At 56.3% G+C, this 21842-nt stretch overlaps 1 protein-coding gene across 5 annotated transcripts in view; it reads right to left on the minus strand.

The window, feature by feature from the left end:
• Window positions 1–1030: 1030 nt before the first annotated feature.
• LOC125337788 (receptor-type tyrosine-protein phosphatase V-like) overlaps window positions 1031–21842 on the minus strand; it is a 40761-nt gene continuing 19949 nt past the window's right edge. For 2 of the 5 annotated variants that reach the window (XM_048327908.1, XM_048327906.1), the window contains 25 exons: window positions 21101–21373; window positions 20304–20576; window positions 18989–19258; window positions 18283–18561; window positions 17916–18050; window positions 17605–17809; window positions 14806–14873; window positions 14313–14439; window positions 13957–14004; window positions 13444–13537; window positions 12545–12635; window positions 11970–12046; window positions 11007–11141; window positions 10345–10467; window positions 9720–9880; window positions 9211–9346; window positions 8659–8738; window positions 7317–7404; window positions 6774–6864; window positions 6054–6130; window positions 5605–5739; window positions 4958–5080; window positions 4318–4475; window positions 3760–3895; window positions 1031–1588 (listed from right to left, as the gene is read on the minus strand). In XM_048327908.1, the coding sequence (XP_048183865.1) occupies window positions 1529–1588; window positions 3760–3895; window positions 4318–4475; window positions 4958–5080; window positions 5605–5739; window positions 6054–6130; window positions 6774–6864; window positions 7317–7404; window positions 8659–8738; window positions 9211–9346; window positions 9720–9880; window positions 10345–10467; window positions 11007–11141; window positions 11970–12046; window positions 12545–12635; window positions 13444–13537; window positions 13957–14004; window positions 14313–14439; window positions 14806–14873; window positions 17605–17809; window positions 17916–18050; window positions 18283–18561; window positions 18989–19258; window positions 20304–20576; window positions 21101–21373 (3443 nt within the window). In that variant the 3' untranslated portion in view covers window positions 1031–1528. Of the gene's footprint in view, window positions 1589–3759; window positions 3896–4317; window positions 4476–4957; window positions 5081–5604; window positions 5740–6053; window positions 6131–6773; window positions 6865–7316; window positions 7405–8658; window positions 8739–9210; window positions 9347–9719; window positions 9881–10344; window positions 10468–11006; window positions 11142–11567; window positions 11623–11969; window positions 12047–12544; window positions 12636–13443; window positions 13538–13956; window positions 14005–14312; window positions 14440–14805; window positions 14874–17604; window positions 17810–17915; window positions 18051–18282; window positions 18562–18988; window positions 19259–20303; window positions 20577–21100; window positions 21374–21842 lie in introns of those variants that run through there. The other 3 variants (XM_048327910.1, XM_048327909.1, XM_048327911.1) reach the window with 3 other exon arrangements.

Below are 21842 nucleotides of genomic sequence, written 5' to 3' on the forward strand. Positions count from 1 at the left end.
GGCTGGGGGCTGCACAGCTCTGCTGGGTGGTGGGGATGGGTGGTGCACGGTGGGAGCAGGAGGTGCCTGGGACAGCAACTGCCAAAGAGGAATGTGATTTAGGAGAGGGAAAAAAGGACACCCAGTTGCAAAAGAGGCCTCAGCCCAGTGCTGGGATGGCTGATGCTGAGGTGCCCTGGGTGTCCCATTCTGGGGGGCAGATCCTCGTTCTGGAAGAGGGAGAAGCTTCTTGTGGAAACACAGGGGCATTAGGATGAGTGGCCAACTCAAGTCACCCACCTGGGGCTCTCAGCTCCTTGTAACAGGTCTTGGGAGCCCCTCATCAGACCTGTTATGTCTCCTCACCCCACTCCAAGGCAGCTGCCACAGGACATGGAATAGTGGGCAGGAGTGTGGGCCACACTGGGACAGGGTTACTGCTTTGGGACTGCACTATAACCCCACCCTGCTTGAAGGGGCAAAGAAGGGTAAACAGGCTCCCAGGTACAGTTTTATCTACATGAGGAATATGCTTGTGAAACCATCTCCTTTTTTTAAACTCTTCCTTCTGTCCTGTACTTGCAGCTCAGTGAACTGAGTTGTTACTTGTGATTTCAGCTTGTGCATGGCCACTCCTGCTTGCAGAGCAGCCGTGTCCCTGCATGGACAACCCAGTTCCCAGAGCAGCAGGACTGCTGGGGCTGCCAGCTGCTTACCAGTGTGTCAGCTGAACCAGGTGGCTCTGCCCTGTTCCTTGGTGCTGGGGAGCCAGCAGGTTCACAGCTTGGAGCCCAGGCTTCATCTGAAAATGTGTCCCTTCCTCGTGAAGCTGTGGGTGGGCTGGAGATTCACTGCAGAAGTGTTGCCTCAGGGGAAGGAGCAGATGAGAGTGAGCAGAAGCTGCTGTGCCATGGACTGCAGCATTGAGTGCCCAAGGGACACTGCAGTGTCCCATGGCTGGGGACACAGCTGCCCTTTTGGGAACAGCTGCTATGCTGTAGCCTTCACATCAGCTGGACCCCTCAAAATCCAAGCCTCCCTTACAAGCACACGCTTTCCTAGGGCTGTTTATTGTTTGTACCTAAGACCATTCCACCAGCCGAGACAAGCCAGCTCTGTCCACAGCACATCTGAGACCTCCACACGCCGGTGCCCACGGGCACGGGGAGACCACGGTGCTCCATACTCGTGCTGGGCCTCAGGGGCACCGTAGAGCCCCATGGTGTGTGGTGAGGGGGGCTAGAGAACCTTCCAGGCACCAGGAATCCCAGGAGATGTCCAAAGCAAGAGAGCATCCTGCCCAGCCCGTCACCGTGTCTGCACTGAGGGCTGCAGCGCTGCGTGGCAGGACACTGTCCGTCTGTCCAGGACACCCCACGTCACAGCTCACACTGTGAGCGACACACTGGGGACAGTGCCAGGGGAGGCCACCGCTCGCTGCAGGGCTCACTCTGTGCCAGGAGTCCCATGGTGCTCTCACCAGCTCCCGGCTCTGTACAGGACCCTGCAGAAGGGGAGGCAGAAGGGTGCCAGGAAGGGCCAGGTGGTGCTAGAGCTGGTTCTGAGCAGTGATGTCCTGGATGCAGGTGTACAGGAGCATGTACTGGTCCTGCAAGAGAGAAAGGGGCATCAGAGTCAGGTTTCTGACAGAGACCTCCTGGTCACAGATTAACCTCGCAGTTTGCCTTAAAAAATCCTAATTAAGGAACAGTGTCTGATGGCAGAGCAGGATTTGCTCTCCCAAGTAGTCCACGATGGTCCTGTGCCACCACAATCACCCAGAAAGGAAGAATCAAGCCTGTTACACCATGTTTGTTTCCCCTTCTTCACCCCCCTGGGATGGGGCTGAGAGGAACATCCCATCTGAGATGGAGAGGAATAATTTCATTGGGCTTCCTCCAAGTGCCCCAGTGGCTTTTGGATGTGCTGTGGTGTTTGCACCCGAAACAAGAGCAAAGAGCAACTCCAGTGATGCTGCAGGGCATGAAGCTGGAGTGCATGGGGTCTGGCAGTGACCTGAGGCCATGAGGGACCTCTGGACCAGAAGTTTCCCTTGGTGTAGTCCCAGTGTACCAGTCAGGTGCTGACAGCAGGTCAGGGTAGATGCTTGTAGGCTCACAGAGGTACAGAAAAATCTGTGTGGGTTTAGCCCAGCTGCATTGTTTGTCTCTTTTTAATATCACCAAACGGATCCATCAGGTCCAAATGTGGGTTCAGAGGTCCCAAGTCCCCTGTGCGTTTGCTATGAGGTTCTGCCCGAATGCCAGGCTGCCCCAAAATGACACCAGGCTACAAACGCCCAGGACTGCCTAGGCAAGATGTGAGCAAGGTAAATGGGGTTGTACTCAGGGCACAGAGCTGGAGGGCACGGCCAGCTGGCACATGGTGTGGGTTGGAATCACATGGCAGTGGGCAGGGGGGATTAGAGACTCGCAGAGGGGCCCTGACCAGCATTCCCCAACAGCTCGTTAATGTGCTGGCTGAGCCGCAAGTCACGAGGAGCCTCCTCCCTGTGGTGGCGGGTTCAGCCTCACCGGAGGGCTGGGAATGCCGCGGATCACACAATGGCTGAGGCTCCAGGTCACCAGAGCGTGCTTTCAACGAGTCAGGTCTGATTGTGAAATCTGCAGCGACAGCCCAGGGCTGACTCCAGCCCAGGCACACTCAGTGACTGCCACATGCAAGAGCACATCCCCTGAGACACGCACCACTCTGGAGCTGCTGGTGCTTAATATCCGACAGTTAGCCAAGGATATCCATCAAAAGTTCATCCTCCTCCTTGCTTCCCCCCCCCAAAATCTGATGCCTTCAGCACGACAGCAGCCGCTGACCCCGCCAGACATTAAGGGGTGCTGGCAAGCCCCCACCGGGATGGAGGAGCCTGGAGGGCTGCAGGACAGCAGCGTTTGATGGGCGCTGGTTGTGCCTTTATGGGTTATTGTGTCCCTGCAGGGCCGGGCGCTGCGGGAACACAAAGCGGCTCTGAAGCGGGGGCAGTGGACGCCTTGCCCTCCTCTGGCTCCCACCACGCACATGGTTCACATTAATTAAGAATGTAATTAGCTTCTTGAAGGAGGCTCTGCATCTGGGAAGCCTTGGAGAGATCTTCCCCAGTTCTGCCGTGCCCTGTGGGGAGCGTTTCCAGGGCTGTGCATCAGCTCGTTCAGCAGTGGCAGCAACTGAAGCACGTCCAGAGGCATTGGTGCCAGGAGCAGGACTGGCACGCCGAGGCTGGGCTGGCACGGATCGGCACCGGCAGACAGTGCTACAGCCCACAGGGCACCTGCCCGTGTGGCAGCGTGTCCCACCGACCCCCTGACAGGCAGCCCCAGCTGCAACACCAGGCTCTGGGGGATGCACCAGGAAAGGTACTGGCCAAGGGGGTACCCAGCAAATTCGGGGTGCCCAGGCTGACAGCCACGCCCAGGAGCCAAGGGCGAGCAGGCAGGTTGTGTAGGACGACACCAGTGCTCCATACTTCTCTGAGTACAATGGGAAGAGTGCCTTGCACTTACTGTGAGCTCACATGCAATTTAACTGATCTTAACTCCAGAACTGAGGAGATGGAAAACTTTTGCCTGGGAGAAGTCAGTGCCCTCAGCCCTTGGTGGCTGGCAGAGCCACAGGGTGGAGAGGAAGCATAAAGTAAATCCCTGCTGAGGCTGGACAGGCTCCCAGGCAGCAGGGAACACCCAGGAGTGGGCAGGATGCTGCCAGCTCCAGGCAGGTCAGCACGAAGCCTCTGCTCCACCCTGTCCCCCACCCCTTCTTCCCACCTACCAGAGTTGGGGTCATGAGGCAGCAGCTTCTGGCCAGCTGGAGGGTCACGCCGTAGATGTCCACGGTTCTCTCAGCTTTCATCTGGTACAACAGGCAGTCCAGGGAGATCAGTGTGCCCATCTGGCTCATATCACCACTGCAGGGGACAAGGGAGGGTCACTGATGCCAGGCCAGGCTGAGCTGAACCTCTTTGGAAGAGGGCACCAGTCCAAGGAGCCATGTGGGCACCGTGCTCTGTGAGCTCTCTCTGTGTGCAAGTGAGGATATCAGGGCTGCTCCCAGTATCCCTGCAGTTACCCAGGGCTGGCCTGGGCACCCCAGCCTGGGAATGCCTGCTCCACCCACGCTCCTCGCCCAGCCCCATTAGCCCTGTCCCAGTCCTCAGCAGAGCACTGCTCCCTGTGACCTCCCAGGCTCAGAACCTCCACTGGCTCCCATGGACCTACATCAACGTGTCCCCAGGGCATGGAGGGGAAGGCTTGTTGGTACCATGCCAAGGAGCTGTGGTGGCTCCCAGCTCGGGAGGCTGCCCATGGATGGAGATGTACCCTGGGGTACCTGCAGTGCAGCAGGAGAGGACCGGCTCTCCTCCGGTGGGGCGTGCACCGTCTGACAGCCACGAGCAGCTCCACCAGGCTCTGGACATCGGGCTGCTTCTTGCTGCTCCAGAGCGTGTACAGGAACCTCTGTACCTGCCTCTCCTTTGCTTTCTTCTCCTGCGAGACCAAAGAGCTGACATGGATGTTGGGGAGGGATGGGTGAGTTCTCCCATCCTGAGGCTCCCTAAGGCTTCCCTGAGCTGACTGCCAGCTCCTGTAGAGCTGTGCAGGCATCTCTGCTGGGGCACTGCCCACCACCCATGCTGTGGGTGTGATGATTCTGGCAACCTGCTCTCCTTCCCCATGGCACTCTGACTTGTCCCTGGAGAGGCAACTGAGAACTGTGTGGGCCTTTCCAAAGGGGTCAGAATGACCCATCAGCAAGGGGTGGGGGAAGCCCCCAGGGCCTCTCCCATGTATCTCCTGTGTCCACTCAGTTCTGGATGTTGCAATCCAGACTCACTCCTGCATTTGTGGACTGCTGACACTCTGCTCTTGCAGCCTGGAGAAGTCCCACACACCTTTCAGCCCCTACAGATCCCTACAGACCCACCCCCATCCCAGGAGGTGGGAGCCAGGACAGCCCCACGGACACACACGTGTTTCAGTTTGAGCTGGGTACATCTCCATCCCGAGACAAGCTTCTCCGAGTCACACTGGATGGTCAGCGTCTTCGTGCACAGCGAGTCTCCTTCCAGGGGCCAGCACACCTCACCTGGCACCTGTGTACAACAAGAAATTTGGCTTCCTGTTGAAATTTGGCTTCTCTGTCAATCAGTCACCATCTTCAGGGTCTGTGGTAGGGCTGGACCAAGAGCACTCCCGGCATCTCTCCATGTCAGTTCATCCCCCACCTAAAGCCTGAGGGAGTTCTGGGAACACCAGCAGGTTCAGCCGGGTCATCTGGGAACCCAGAGCTGCCTGGCAGCTCTGCTCAGAGCTCTGAGCTGGAATCTGCTCTGCCAGTGTCTACACCTTGGCTGGGCAGAGCAGGAGCTGCTGCCCTTAGTCCCACACAGATACAGCTTGAAGGGCACCAGCTGAGTCCAGGCATGGGGGGCAGACAGAACCTGGCTCCCATGACAAGCTGTGGGAGCACCTGGACACAGGAAAGGTCCGGCTCCAGCTAAGCTGGATCTGCACCCAGGACTCAGGAGGCAGTGAAGTGTTTCAAGAGCTCTGCTAGTCCCAACTCCACTGAACAGATTCGCCCAGTGCCATGGCACAGGTGGGCACAGTGCCTTACCTCCCCCTTCTCCTGCCATGGGAGAAGTGTTAGGATTGTGTGAACATCCTGTTCCCACACCAGGGTCCAGAAGTCCTCCATGGTCAGCTTGTCAGGGCCGTGGACAGCCAGATAGTCCCTGCTGGAGCTGCAGCCCTGGGTGGGGAATGAGAGTGTTACTCTGCTGCTGGAGAGAGTGCTCTGTTGGCTCAGGTGGCTGCAGGAAAGGTCAGGAAGAGAAGAAAGCTCAGCAGGTCAGGAGGCAAGGAGAGAAGAGAAAGAGGGAGGGAAGTGAGGACAGCCCAAAGTGGGCAGGCAAGGGAAGTGATGTCCTCAATCCTCGTACTCCCCTCTTCTCCACGCAGGATCACAGTGACAGTGACCAGTGGAGCAGTGCAGGGCACAGGAGCACAGCCAGGATGGGGGACCCAGGCACAGGGGTGGGCGTTGCTGCTGGGGGTGAGACTCACCGGGACGCGCCACACCTGCAGCAGCCCTGAGAAAGGGCCCTGTTCCAGCAGGGAAAACTTCACTCTGGAGCGATCATCTGCAAAGAAAGTGGGAGCTGCAGGGATTCAAGGCAGTCTTGAGCTCCAACGGGTTTTGCAGAGTGACTGCCACACAAATCCAATCCTTCCTTGACCATTTCTTGGCAAAGGCACTCCCTTCTGCAGGGCTCATCTCCAGCCTGTGCATGTTGGCTCCCAAAGGACAGGTCTCTATCCCAAGCTCCTGTAGTGCAGGTCACTCAGTGTCTGAGCCAGTGGAGACCTGCCTCTCTCCAAGGACGGAGAGCCTGCAGGTGCTCTGGGCCTCTGTTCCAGTGTTTGACCACCTTCAGGGAAATTTACTATTCCTTCTGCTGAGCTGGATTACCCTCCCAAATCATCCTCCTTGCATCTTGTCCCTCCATGGCACATCTCTGAGAAGACTCCACTCTTCCCTGTGCCTCCCCGCAGGTAGCTGAAAACAGCAACAAGATCTCCCTTCTCTTCTCCAGGCTGAGCAAACCTACCAATCCCAGTCCCAAACACCATATGCTCCACCCAAACACCTTGGTAACCTTCTGGTTTCACCCGAAGTCTCAAAATACTTTCTTGTGCTGTGGGCTACCGGCCCTGGTCCAGCCTAGCTCCATGCAGGAGGAAGAGGAACAGAAAGGAAGAGGATGCAGGTGTCACAGAACTTACATGGCAGGATGCTGGAAGAGGGCCGTGTCTGCTGGCTGCCTGAAGATGGTGGTGCAGAGCTGGCTTCTTCCTTGACAACTTCCAGGAGGGCCTGCCAGAGTGAGAGAGAGTGGAGGAGGCAGTGGGCAGGAAGGGTCAGGAACAGGAGGAACCAGGGCCTCCTGAGGACACCTGCACTCGGCAGAGGGGGGTCATGGCTGCACATGCAGAAGCCTGAGCAGGAGTGCCATGAGACCAGCTCCAGAGTGGGCTGCCAGGTCTGTGCCATGCTGCCAGGAGAGGGCTGCTGCTGTCCAGGGAGGGACCTGGGAAGGAGTGGGTGATGGACAGACCCTGAGCAGTGCAGAATGCATGAGGGAGCTGTGCCTGGGCATGCAATGCCATGGAGAGGGGACACTGCCAGAACCACTGTGAAACGGGGGCATGCGACCCACTCAGGAGGCACTTACAGGGCATCTCTCAGCCCGAGCAGGTACAATCCTTCCCCAGGTCCCCTCAGCACATACAGCCATGGCAGCACTCCCTGCCCAGGACAGCTCTCACCTCGTACTCCCTCAGGAAGCCCATGTGGGACTTGGCTGCCTTCTGGGCGTAGTGCTGGGCAAAGTTCTTCAGTGGGATGGGGCAGGACCTGGGGAGAGAGCCAGGGCACAAGGGTGAGGCTGAGCTCATTCAGCAGCACCCAGGCTGTGTCTGCAGCAGGTGGACAGGGCTGTGAGCAGACCTTCACTCCTCAAATGCCAGGGATCTCCCAGGTTCCCAGCCCAGCTCTGGCCTGTGACAACCCGGTCTCCCCTAGACAGAGGCAGGTCTCAGGGGTGGCACAGCCCAGGGCTCATTCCCAAGAGGCAGCAAGGACAAGGACATCCTGTTCTGTGTGAGGGAGGAGACAATCTGGCCACAAAGACAGGTGCATGACCTCCAGATGTAGCCCCAAGACAATGAGATAGGTGGCCAAGGCCATGCCCAGCTGCACCCTGCTCTGTCCTCTTGGCCTCCATTAGGAGGCACATCCCAAGGCCACCTAGCTGCCACGAGCTTCTCCAGTTTGAATCACAGAATCACAGAATAAACTAGGTTGGAAAAGACCTTTAAGGTAATCTAGTCCAACCTATGACCTAACACCTCATCAACTAAACCATGGCACTGAGTGCCACGTCCAGGCTTTTTTTAAACACCTCCAAGGACGGTGACTCCACCACCTCCCTGGGCAGATGATTTCAGTGCCCAATCACTCTTTCAGTGAAGAATTTTTTCCTGATGTCCAGCCTAAACTTCCCCTGGCACAGGGAAGCCGGTGTCCTCTTGTTCTGTCACAGCTGCTGCCTGGAGAAGAGCCCGACCCCTACCTGAAAACAACCACCTTTCAGGGACTTGTAGAGAGTGATAAGGTCACCCCTGAGTCTTCTTTTTTCCAGGTTAAACAGCCTCAGCTGCCTCAGCCGCTCTTCATAGGGCTTGTGCTCCAAGCCCCTCACCAGCCTTGTTGCCCTCCTCTGGACACGTTCAAGCATCTCAATATCCTTCCTGAACTGAGGGGCCCAGAACTGGACACAGCACTCAAGGTACAGCCTCACCAGTGCAAAGTACAGGGGAACACATCACTAGGGCATGCCTGTGGGCTGGGAAGCCAGGGGCTGAGGGAAGTGCTTTCCCCAGCACAGCTCTGCAGATCTCTGGCATTGGCGTACCCAGGAGATGGCACTTTGTTCTGTGCTGGGCTCCCCGTGCTGCAGGGAACAGCCCCCCCTGTGCTGACCCTGCTCACAACACCAGGTGGGATGGCTGGCTGGGCTTCCCTGTCCTTCTGTCCTGGAGCCAAGGCTTTGCCGGGAGGGGTTGTGGATCAGGGTGGGCATAGTGGCAAAGCACAGCAAGGCCTTACCTCTCTGCCCCTGATAAATCCAGGGGAGGTTCCTCCAAGATCTTTTCCAAAATGCAGCTGTGCAGGAAAATGTACTGGGACTGGAAGGCAAAGGCAGACAGCAACACAGACTGTCACACTGCAGAGACAGCATGAGAGGGTGGGTATGGTCTCTGTCCTGAAGGGTCATTCTGACACCTTGTCCCAGCCCCAAGGGCTGGAGATAGGAGACAGGCTGTGGAGCATCACAGATCAACAACATGGTGTGAGCTAAGGATTGCCTGCAAAGGGCCTCATCCTGTTCCTCAGTGCTCCGGGGTGTTCCTGAGCCTCCTGGGAGGTCTCTGGATGCTGCCGTTGTGGGTCTAGCAGGGCATGAAGCTGCTGAAGACCCCCCCCGGCAATTTCCACTCCAGCAGAGCTGCTGCTTTCAGCAGCACGATGACACAGTGACAGGCTGGCGACCAGCCTGGGGGTGCTGGGGCTGGCCAGCCAGCTCATCCAACTGCCAGCCCTATGAACTTCAATGGAATGAAGTGAGGGGCCAGGGAAAAGAGGGAGCAGAGATCTCACCAGCGTCTGAATCATCAGGTACCGGTTCATCCGCAAGGCGTAAACGACACCGAAAATGTCCACCACCTTCTCCTGCTTCATCTGCTGCAGCAGCCGGTCCAGGGCAATGAAGGTGCCAGTGCGGCCCACGCCAGCACTGGGAGCACAGACAGCAAGGGTTGAACAAGGCCTGAATCACAGTCCACGGGCTACCTCCTGCTACTGGACATGCTCCTAAAGGCTGCTCCCTGGGCACCGCCTGAGCACACCCAGGCACCGGTCCCAGCACAGTACGGGGCTGGGAGCCATTCAGGCTGCCCTGGGTTGGTGCTGACCATCTCCACCTGCCCCATGCCCTGGGGCTAGGGGCAGACTGCCAGTAGACTTGTAGTCCTCAACACCTGAGCAGGAGACTCCACAAGCAGCTGTGTCTCCTGGGCACTGCCCTCCCTCACAGTCTGTGCACGAGTAGGACCCCCCTTGCTCTCTCCCACCCTCTCCTCCCACCATCCCCTGGGGCAGAGCCTCACCTACAGTGCACGAGGGTCGGCCCTGCATCCTTAGTGCTCTGGATGCGCTCCCGGACCAGCTCTCGGAAGGTCATGATGGAAGTGGTGGACTCCGGGATGCCGTGGTCGGGCCACGCCGTGTAGTGCAGGTGGGACACAAACCGCTCTGCCCGGAGACCCTCCTGCACGGGGATTGGTGATGGGTGTGCAGCCCCCCGAGGCAGGCTCACACCCCACAGCCCTGGCAGCACCTGGGGACTTGAGGACACCTGCCTCAGCTGCAGGGAACAGCCAAAGTCAGGTCTGCACTGCCTGGTGGCTCCTGCTCCTCCATCCTCCCCCACAGTCCCTGCCATGCTGGGACATGTGCAGGTGGGAGGGAGGAGACCTGCCTTTGACTGCCAGGGAACATGCCCTGGAAACTGCAGGCTGTCCCAGGGCAGGGACATGGAAAGGAGAGAGTGAGGGTGGAGAGCAGCATGACACATGCTGGACACCCCTGTGTCACCCATCTGAAGGGGCAGACTGCTCCTAAGGGCTCAGATCTTCTCTGAGCCCCACAAATGGCAGGGAAAGGTGCCACCACCACTGAGTGCCTACCCCCAACCCCTGACAGGTTCCCACATCCCCTGGGGTCTGTACTCACGTGCCACAGCTTGAACTCCCGGATGGTCCACTCCTCAGAGCTGCTCTGCATCAGCAGGTGGACCCGCACCTGCCCGTAGGACACTGGGGCAGATTCTGATGGCCAGTAATGATCACAGAGGACCTAGAACAGGACAGGGTCCCAGTGAGGCCAGTGAGGGACCAGGTGATCTTCTGGCTCCCAGGGAGCATCTGGAGAGCAGTGGCTGTGAGGGGAGCCAGGACAAGCCCTGGGGAGCAGGCAGGGGTGCTTCCCCTTCCCACTGGGAGCTTTGCACAGCTCTCCCTGACAGCCCCTTCATTTGGATTTCAGCCTCCTCCAGAAAAAAGGACCTGTGAGGGTCTCATCATCCCTGGAGATTGGAGGAACAGTCCACGTGAGGTGGCCCAGAGGACATGGCAATTTCAGATTCTGCGGAAATAGCCGAGGGTGGTGGGCATGGTCCTAGCTAAGCGCCAGTGCTGGCTCAGCCCGCCCCAAGCTACAGCTGAGCTGCACAGATCAGCCTCTCTTCCCCCAAACTGCCTTTTCATGGAAGCTGTATGGACTGTGCTCATCCTGGAGCCATATGAGAGCAGGGGTTTTGTGGAGGACACAGACCCAGCCCTGGGCTCAGCTCACACTGCCAGGGCAGGGCTGGGCTGGGGCTGGCACCGACCTACCCGCCCGTTCTCCATGCACACTGTCAGCATGATGATGTTGCATACGTTCTGCTCCCACACCAGCCTCCAGAAGTCCTCTATGGTTTTCTTTAGGGGCCCCTGGGTGGCAATGAACTCTTGCTGGGATGTGTAGCCCTGAGCAAGAGGCAGACATGAGCAAGACGAGTTGTCAGGTTGCCAAGGCAGGTGGGTCCTGCCCTGGGACCAGTCAGTGCCTGGTCTGCTTTTGTGGTAGAAGGCAAAATTCCTGTTGCCCCTAGCCCACACAGGCACAGTTCCCAGGCAGCTGATCTCAGAAGCAGCTGATTTCACAGGAAGCATGAGCTGCCCAGCACACACTCTCTACACATTTGGAATAAAGTGACCCACGCCATTTCCCTCCAAGCAGTTCCTCATTCAGTGTAACCAGAGAAAGTCACATTTGGGTCTTCCCTGTGCTTCCCCCTCACTGCTGAGGGTAGGGTAAGCATGCAAGGCCTCAGGGTATTTCTTTGCCCTTGGACACACACATGCCCCACAGATCCACACAACGGCACTGCATGCTGTGTGCCCTGCTGTTACCTGGGAACCTCCCGGATGGGGATGAAGGCACAGCTCCAGGGTTGTTCAAATGCAGCTGCACAGACCAGAAGGAAAAAGAGCAGGCAGAAAGACAGGGCAGTAAGCTGGGAGGTGATGGAAGAGGACAGACAGTCCACGAGCAGAAAGCAGAGAGACTTGCCAGTCTTCCCACAATCACACCTCTGCATCACAGCATTTGCCATCTGACAGGCTCCATCATCCCCTGCTAAAGGGCACCTACACATCTCCATCTTCCCCCCAGAACCTCGCTGGCCTGTGCCAGCTGTGCCTTCACCAGCATCTCATGTCCCCCAGCCCTCACACAAGGACACTCTGCCTCCAGAGTTTCTGTGACAGTGCCCTGTGGCCATCTCTCTGTGGGGAAGGCAAGTGGGCACTCACAGGCATGAAGTTGGCATTGATGTAGTCTGAGTGTGGATCCTCCCCCAGCTGGCTCAGCTTGACCCGAGAATGATCATCTGAAAGAGACCCCACACAGGTGAACCCCAAGGCAGCCCTTCACCAGGACATGGACAACTGGGTAACCCAGTGGGAGAAGCCTCAGCAGCTCCAGCAGGGAGGCTCTGTGCTCTGCCAGGCACCTTCTCCCTGGGGACGTGAGCACTGCCTGCCAGCTAGGCTAGCAGGGGACTGGAAAACAGAGCTGGGGTCATGAGGTCCATCAGTGAAGCTCACGGACCCCCTTTGGTCTCCTGCTGGGACCTGTCCTGAGCAGGGCTCACCCAGCAGCCTGCTGGAGGAGCTGGGGAGGACGGTGGCTCAGCTCTGGCTCAACCATCAAGCCTCAGGTCTCCAGAAGGAAAATGGAAACTGAGGCCCATTTCAAGAGTCCTCCTGCTCCCAGGAGAGGAGCAGGCACTGACCCCGGCAGCGAAGCAAGGTGAGCCTGTCCTTGAGCACTGCCCTCTGGGCTCCCACACCAGATGCTGGGGGAGAAGGGAGGGGACAGCACTTACAGGGCAACACATGGCGATATCTGTTCTTGGAGACATTTGCTGGGAGCTCAGCCTCCACCTTCGACTGCTCCTTCCCAACTTCCTTCAGCTCCTGTAGGACAGGGGAAAAGATAAGCACAAACATTTCCTCTGGAGAGCTCCTGGTCAGCTCAGCTCCCTGCTCATGGCCAGTGGCTCTGTCTGGAGGGTAAAGAGGATTACTCTCACACAGAGAACTGCTCCACTCATCCCTCAGATGGCCTGCACACTCTGAGCCATGGTGGCTTTTCCCAGTGCCTTTTCCAACAGCACTGTTCATATTTAAAAGAAAAGCCCAAGAACAAGTACTGGTGAAAAAAGCCTCAGAAATCTACCAAATCTACCACAAAGCTCAGAGGATTTTCCACCGAGCAAACAGAAATATCTTGTGCTGCATCAGCTTCTGCCCCTGTCCTCACTCAAGAAGCCAGAAACAGGTGATCTGAGGAGGGCTTGAAATTGCTGATGGGAATTTGAAAGATGCTGCAGCAGAACAGTCCAGAGGCTGCAGATGTTGGCAGTGGGAGCAGCCTGAGGTGAAGCTCACAGCCTGACCCTGGAGGTCTGAGAGTGCTCCTCGACCTTCCCTCTGGCTGCACACTCTTTTCTAACAATGTCAGGGTGGTTCTCATCGCCACCCCTCTCATCTTCACCTCCAGTCAGGGCTGGGGCACTTTGCTGTGTCCTAGTTCACCCCACACCACACGTGTTTTGACCAGAACTTGAACAAAACAGGTTTTGAGCAAAGGAACTGCTTGATCACTTGGTCCATCCAATCTTTGGCCTCCAAGGCTGCTTCACAGGGTGGCTGGATTGCTAGACATGGGAGACCCACCGAGTGGAGAAATCAAATGTCATCTCTAGGAGGAGTCTCATCTCACCTCAAACTCCTGGAAAAAGGCGTGGTTAGCACTTGCTGTCTTCATCTCATAGTACTGCTTGAAGTTCTGCAGGGGCACTGGCCGGTGGACGTTTCTGCAGGAAATGAAGTCCAGAGGAAAACCTGCCTTAGTTACTGGGAGGCCTGGCCAGCCAGTCAGATGCCACTGAGACAGCCCAGCCGTGAGACCTGCGGTACCTGGATGCACACAGGGATGGTTTATAGCCCACCTCAATCCCAGGGAAGTGGGTACAACAGTTTAAATACTGGGAGGGACTTCAGGGTGATGAGGATATTCCCCTGCTGCAGAAGACCCACAGAGGAGGTGTAGACAATGCATTGACTTGGAATGGAGCTGGGCAGTAAATGCTGAACTTGGGAAAGACTGGTTTATAAAATAACTGAGGAGAGGAGACAGCTGGGTTTTTCCGGAGTCAAAGCATGAAAAAGGAAGTAGGTACAGGACAGTGGGAGCTGCAGGGAGGCCATACAGAGGGCAGACTCCAGCACTCACCTCAAGCTGTAGGTCACCATTTCCTGGGGCAGGCTGCTCTTCTTGGTTCTAGAATCAAAGCACAGGAGCTGTTACTTTTGCCTGCAGTGCAGGGATCGATGCCATGAGGTATTGTGTGCCACTGGCAGGCACACTGCCTTGCACACCTGTAGGGTTTTGTAACTTAACTGCACATGGGCAGCTCCTCCTTCCCCTCTGCCTTTGGCTTCTGAGCTTGCCAGGCACAATTCCACTAGCCCACATTCTAGTTTGTCTAAGTCTCTTTTTACACCCTCTTCCTGCTCTCCTCCAGGCTTGGCACTGAAGGTTGGGTACCTCAGCCTGCACTCAGCAGGTAAGATACGGCCCATGCTCACCTCTTTGCTTTGAGCTGTTTCCAGTAAACCAAAGCAAAAACAGCTGCAAGTGTGAGAAGAAATCCCACAATGATTCCAGCAATTATTGGCATTGAGAGTGGAGCTGTGTCTGCACTGGATCCAGCAGCTGGAATTAAAAAAAGAGAGTATAGAGAGAAGTAAGAATCAGTAAAAAAGTTTTTTATGATGAGAGTGGTGAGGCCCTGGCACAGGTTGCCCAGAGCAGCTGTGGCTGCCTCATCCCTGGAAGTGTCCAAGGCCAGGTTGGACGGGGCCTGGAGCACTCTGGGATAGTGGAAAGTGTCCCTGTCCATGACAGGGGGTGAAATGAGTTGAGCTTTAAGGTCCCTTCTGACCCAATCCATTTTATAATTCTATGATAGATTGCTGCATTTATTCTATTTATTGTATTTCCTGTAGCCTATGAGCTCCCTCTGGCTGTTCGTTACCTCTAACCCACACAGCCAGGTAGGGAAGAGGCTCTTCAGCTTACCTGAGAACAGGGTAAATGTCACAGCAGGGGCTACTGGGTCATACTTGGTGAAGGCAGCAATGCTGAACCTAAAGGCAAAGCAGAGTCCTGTGTCAGGGACACCCTGAGCCAAGCACAGTGCCCAGAACCCAGCACCCAGCAGGCAGCACCCAGGGGAACAGGACCCTGCCTCTGTCCTGAAATGCTGAATTGGAAAAAGCTGGTTTTCTGTTATGGATTTAGGGGATGTGTGGGAATGGTCTTTCCTCCCTTTTCTACCTCTTGGACAAGTTTGTTCCACTGGGGGGAGCATGAGAAATTGTTCAGAAAGCACAAATGGGAAGCAGCTCTGCTCCGAAGGGTTATCTGCAGAGAAAGGTAGTGTCTGGTCTCTCATAGGACACAAAACATTAAAAACACACAGTTCATGTCAACTGGTTAACTGGGTTGATGGGAAAGAGCTGAGCCCTGTTTGACACAGCGGCATTTCAGCTGGAAGCTGGCTGACCCTTCCTTGCACACACAGAGGTGGCTGGTGCACCCTCTTCCCCATGGAGATCTGCCCCTCGTCCCCATCCTGGCAGCGGGCACACCAATCTCCACAGCTCTCTGCAGAGCTGACTCCCTTCTGAGCAGGTGACTTGGAAGGGCCCCTCCTTGTGCCCTAAATGCAAGCCAAAGCTTTTAAAGATAGCATTGGATTTTAGCAGCCAAGAGCTTGTCGACTGTGTGTGGGTCCCCTCTGGCAGCACCCCACACCTGGCTGCCAGGGCACAGACCTCCTTTGAAAAGTGAGCCTGCAGAAGTCATGGCATGAAAGATGAGGGCTTGTGAATAAATAACTCACTGGAAGACAGGAAACAAGAACAGAAATTCTGAGTGGGGATGGGCTGTCAGCTTTTCACCACCCTAATAATCACTAACTCAGAGAGCAGCACAGTCTACTGAGGATATTTAGGTCGGATATTTAGGTTGAGTGTTCCATGTACTGAAGAGTATTTAGGCTGGATATTTAGGTCAAGTGCTGTTTGAACTGAGAGTATTTAGGTTGTTGAGGGCAGCCAAACGGAAAGAAAGCTGTGGTGTAAAAGTATCTTCTAGTCCTGAATAACTGGACAGTTCAGTCCATGTTACTGAATCATGTCACTGAATCATGGCAGGTGGACTAATGACAGGGCCTGATGTCCCTGAGTAAGCTGCTCCTCCGTGGGAGGCTCCTGTTGGAGTGAAAACTGGGAGGTGGCTGGGGCAGGTACAGAGCCTGGTTCTTCAGTGCCTGCATGTGGAGGCTGTCCTGGAGTGATTGTGCCGTTGTTAAAGTCCCCTCCAGGCTGCTGATACACCCTGGTCTGAGGCCTCTGCCCTGCTGTTCCCTCTCCATCCCCAGCTGACCCTCCAGAGCTGAAGCTGAGGGGTGAAGCAGTAAGTCCTGCCCTGCCACACCTGAGGTGACGCGTGAGCAATACAGAACAGACAGATTTGATGGGTGGTCAGCTTTCATCTCCAAGCTTCTGAAACTTTCTGAGATCTCCACGCCAGCTCAGGGACCTGGGATGGGCATGAGATGGACACGGGATGGGAGTGCACTGCCAGCCATTCTCCTGCCAGGCAGGATAACACAGCACACAGGAATTGCCCTCTGCTCTTGATGACCCCACTCTGGGGGAAATTTCCAAGGCAATGGCTCTCTGGAAACTCCCCTTTTTTTTTCCCTGGGAGAAAACAGCCATTTCCCACCTCCTGTGTGTTATCACCAATCTGGACCAGTGCTGCCCCAACCAGCAGTTTAAGAGCCCGTTTAGCATGAGTGTGAATATAAAACAACTCAGTAAGAATCAGTTAAAAATTTTCCATGTCTGCACATAGGAAAAGTAGTGAGAATGAAAAAGGAAAGGAAAGGGAAAGGGAAAGGGAAAGGGAAAGGCAGCAGGTCCAACCCCAACACCCACTCACCACAACACTCATGGGCAGATTTAATTCTCCCTTAATTCCCAGTGGAAAGGGCAGCTCTCTCATGCACATGCTCTCCCCTGGACTTTCAGTCTCTTTTCATAATGCTCTCAGTGTCTTTATCACCCATCAGCCACCTTGCTGCAAGTTTCTTAAAAATGAAATGGGATAACCTTCCAGAACTCTGGGGGATCAGAGAAATGCCTGTGGAGATGGTCCCCATTTGATGAAACTGTGAGCTGCTAAATTAACAGGACTGACTAAAGATACTATTCTTTGTTGGCAGTGGAAAACCTCTTTTTCCATCAACAGTTTTAAAGGTACCCTACAAGAAAACATGTACCTCCATGTTCCTGGATTCTATTTACTGTCAAATAAGACTCTGAACTTAGGACTATTGGGATCTATGTGTGTGTCTCATGGGGAACTTGGACCTTAGCCTGAGTGTTTGCTACCCCCAGCCTCTGGGCCCCACACTGAATAGGCACCACTCGAACTGTTTCTAAATCGGTTTCATTTTTGCACTGTCTGCACATGGTTCTGAGTCACACACCAAAGTCCTACAAGTAACAGCATCTGTTTTAGTTCCTGTCCTGGGGCTGGACATCTGCTCAGCTCCCGAGACAACACACACAGCCCTTCGCAGCCTCAGCTTTCCCTCTCCCTGCCCACTACACTGCCTAATATTCCCTGCATGCCAGCCCCTGCCTTCTGCAAATGCTGCTTGGTGGAGAACCCTTGGGGTCCCCTGCTAGGGATTTGGGGGTGTGAGGGTGAGGTGACATCCAGGGAGCTGGTGGCACCAAGGACACATGCAGTCCTTCTTCTCCTCCAGCCCCTTCCCTCAGGAGGGATGCTGACATCTCTCACCTGTACTGTTCGTTGTCTTTCAGCTTCCCATTGCACGTTGCCCTGGACTGGCCGCACTCCTCTGTTCCCACCGGCACTCGCCAGCTTTCGGGGGAGCTCCTCTGACGGAAGGGGTTGGGGATGAGCACTGCCAGGTAGGAGTCCTCTGTCCCGTAGTAGTGGTCATACCATGTGCTGGACATGATCTCCTGGGTGGGCCTCAGCACTGGAGGGGAATGTTCAAGGTGACAGTGACAGCCCCAAAGTGACGTCCAGGGGCCCTGCTGCCCTCCAGGGAGCCACTGCAGACTGGGACAGGCAGGGACACTTACATGACTCATTAGTGGTGGCAATGACACCGTAGTACTGGATCTGGCCATTCTCCTCGCTGAACAGGTCGGGTGAAATGATAACTGTGGAACTGGCCTCCACTGGGAAGACGTCTGCACGCAGGGGTGGGGGCAGGGCTGGAAGAGGAACCGGCAAGCACAGCCTCGTAGTGTGTCCCTGATCCCAGACCCCCCCTTTGCTCAGTCTGTGACTGGTTGCAGCAGCACTGCCAGAGCCCCAACCCACCGCAGGTCAGTGCAGCCATGTGGGCCTCACAAGCACCTCAAAGAGCCCCTGGGTTTAACCAGCAATACCAGGGGTTTTCTCCTGGGGCCTGTGGTAAGGCCTGTGGGAAAGAAGGGGACTCACGCTCCACTGCTGTGCTGCAGAGCAGAGTCACAGCCTGGCTCCTCAGCGTGTTCATGCCCACGGTGCTCACAGTGATTTGGTAGGAGGAGTTTGGCTCCAGCCCCTCCAGACTGGCCTCGCTTGAAGGGATGCTCATGGTATACTTGGAGGTGGGAGGTCCTTCAGAGAGTCTCTCTGTCACCACCTCATAAGCCTCCACATCTCCAGGAGAGCTCGTCCAGTTCAAGTAAAGGCTCCTTGACTCTGGTAGGCATTGCACATTTTTCACCGGATTTGGCTCTGCAAAGGAGATAGGGCAGGCTCTGGACTCACTGGGTCAGAGAAATCCCAACCTCTACCCCTGCCAGCATCTGCCCCCATGGCCAGTGAGACGAGCAGAGCCGGACACCTGCAGCCTGGGGGCCTGCTGTGCCATGGACCACAGGACAGTGGGAATGGGCAGGGCCTGAGCTCATGTCTTACAGGAGATCTCTGCAAAGTCTGCTCTGCTTCACAGGTAGCCAGGAGACAGGAGATCTCTGTGCTGGGACTAGCTTAGGGAGCCAATGGCTACCAGAAGGTCACCTTGCTGGCTTTCCCCATCTCCCACCACAAGACTTCCCATGCCTCTGTTGACACTCAAGGGTCGATCCAGACTTGAGACCACCCAGGTGTTTCTCCCCCTTCCAGCCTGCCCTGCTGCCTCCCTATGGCAGCGTGTACCCACCCATGGGCACTGCCAAGGGCTTGGTGCTGCTCCAGTACGGCCCGGCCACGCAGCTCAAGGACACAGAGTAGTTCCTGCCCGGGATCAGCCCCTGGAGGAGGTGCTGGACTTGTCCTCTGCCCAGGGAGTGCTGCCAGGGCAGCGAGCTGTTCCGGGGGTCCCGCAGCCACAGCTGGCAGTCGTCCTGCTGTCCAGAGACACTGCCCCAGGAGATCAGCATTGTGTTGTTCCCTTCAGCCACCGCCGAGAGATTTTGGGGAACTGAGGGAGCTACAACAAAAACCACACCAGGAAGAGTTACTGGCATGCATTCTATTCTACAGCGACACAAGCAGGAGATGGGTGACACACAAGGAGACTCCACATGCTCAGTGATAACATTCCCGCAGCTGCTGTTTGCCAGAAATGACCTTTAAGTGGCAGCTGAAGGACATACAGAGTGAGGAGCGTGGGGGAGATGGATTCTTCTTCCTGCTAATTAGCAAGTTTCACTAGAGACCTGCCCGAAGGGCTCTGCACATGACTCCCTGCACCCTGCCAGGGGATGGCTGAGCGTGGGAGCAGGGACCGCTGGATTCCCCAAGCAAAGTGCAGGGGCTGTGGGGACAAGCACATGAAAAGGCTTATTGTGCTTATCTGCATTTCCACATTCCTTAAAAAGAAAAAAAAAAGCCCATCCTCCCCTTATATCCCATGCCAGCAATTCTCGGAGTGCCTGGAAGAAAGGCAGCAGGAATGGTGGGGTGAGGCCTCATGGTCCCCCAGGCTGTGGGTGTCATCTACCAGAGCAGCACTACTGCCATGGGACCCTGTGCTCTTGTTCAGTCACCCGTGCCTGGAGGAGCCAGACTGTGCAAGCAGGGCGCCGTGGGCCGGAGGCTGCCTCCTGAAACAGCACTCGTGGCTGCCAGGCCCTCCCACAGGCAGCAGCACCGCCCTGCCTGGCTCTGCCACCCACCAGGGCTTGCCCAGCCCTAGATCCCATTGCTACACTGGTACATCCCACCCCATCTCATCTCGTCCCACCCCATCTCATCCCACCTCATCTCACCCCATCCCTGGAAATATGCAAGGTCAGGTTTGACAGGGCTCTGAGCAACCGGATCTAGTTGAAGATGTCCCTGCTAGTAGCAGGGGGGTTGGACTAAATGGCCTTTAAAAGGTCCCTTCCAACCCAAACCATTCTCTGATCCTACAGCTCCCAGGCAGCAGTCCTGGCTGAGTCTCTGCCCCTTCCCACCACAGGTGCTGAGCCCACCCAGGTGGGAAGGCTGAGCCTCATGCAAGATGAAGAATCTCTGGCTCTGACACTTACTTGTCCAGTCACTGATGTTCCCTGCGGAGGCTGCATAGGGCCCTGCCATGGACACCACTTCCAGCAGGTATTTGTGTCCTGGAGCCAGGCCAGAAAAGGTGAATTTGCTGGTGCCTTTCCCAACAGAGACATTGGCTGCCACAATACCTGACCCCGAATGATACAGGAGGAGCCTGTAACTGTCTTGTCCTTGGGGTTCGGCTCGCCAGGACGCGCTCAGTCTGTTGGGATACCCCTGGTTCGTCATGTACACATTACGGGGTGCCAAGGGGTCTGGAGAGACAGGATGGGAGACATGTCAGCAGTGGGCCCGGGGACATTGCCTGGGTCTCTTGGCAGTGCCATCAGAAGGGAGGCACCACGTTGGACAGGGCACTTAGCCTCGACTGTGTGGCAGCACCCAACAGCCCAGAGGAAGCTTAAAGCTTCCGCAAACTTCTCTGTGCTTGTCTGAGCAGGGACAGCCCTGTCCCAGATGGAGCCAGACACCTGGGGAGAGGTGAGGAGGGAACATGCAGCCAGCCAAAGGACAGGGAAGGTGAACGCCCTGCCCTGTCTGCTGCTCCCTCCTCCATGGCTCTCCCCAGATGCATGGCTCTGGAGCTCCAGCTTCCCTCACCCAGGCTGGTGGAGCTGATGATGGGAGTGCTCCTGTCAGCACCTGCTCAGTGCCATGGCACTGACATGCCCCAGGCAGGGCTTGGGGTCTGCTATGAAGGTCAGTGGGGCCATGCTCTTGGCCATGAGCTTTTGTGACTGCCCAGAAAGGCACACATCCCCTCAGAAAAGGTACTCACATGTCCAGTTGCTGACATTCCCTGCAGGTGCCCTGAAGGACCCAGCCACAGATGCCACCTCCAGCATGTATTTGCTTCCTGGGACCAGTCCCGTGAAGGTGAAGTTGTGGGTGTCTCTCCCAAGCAAGGCTGTAGCTGCCACAGTGCCCAGTTGTGCGTGGTACAGGGTCAGTGTGTATCCATCTCTGCCCCCGGCCGTGGCTCCCCAGGCCACGCTCAGCTTGTTGGGGTGCCCTGTGCTCAGCAAGCGCACGGAGACCGGGGGCAGCGGGCCTGGGGAACCAGCACACCTCACGTTAGGGACCGGACACCGTGCAGAAGGAAACAGACACCCGACGGGTCACTGTGCAGCAGGACAGGTGCCCCCTGAGGGAGGATCCCCTCTGGCCCATGCCTCCTCATCCTCATTTTTCTCTCTTCCACTCCCATCTCACCTCACCTTTAACGATGCTCATCCCTACTGGTGCCTCAGATGCCAACCCCTGCTCATCCAGGTCACCCTCATTCCCACAGCCCAGTGGGAACACTTCACCCCACTGTGTGCACACGTGTGCTCCCACACCCTGCTGCCCAGACAGCACCAGCACAGCCTCTGTACTCTGACCAGCCCTAAAATCTTAGCCCATCAAAGACCTGCTCTCCTGGGAGGACTGTGGAGTGGCTTATTGTACTCCACTGATTAATTTCATGAACCTTTATGGTAAGGTGGTTTCTACCTGTGGGAGGAGACTCAGTGAGTCTC

This window comes from Corvus hawaiiensis, chromosome 24 (genome assembly GCF_020740725.1).
Source record: "Corvus hawaiiensis isolate bCorHaw1 chromosome 24, bCorHaw1.pri.cur, whole genome shotgun sequence".
Taxonomy (NCBI): Eukaryota; Metazoa; Chordata; class Aves; order Passeriformes; family Corvidae; genus Corvus; species Corvus hawaiiensis.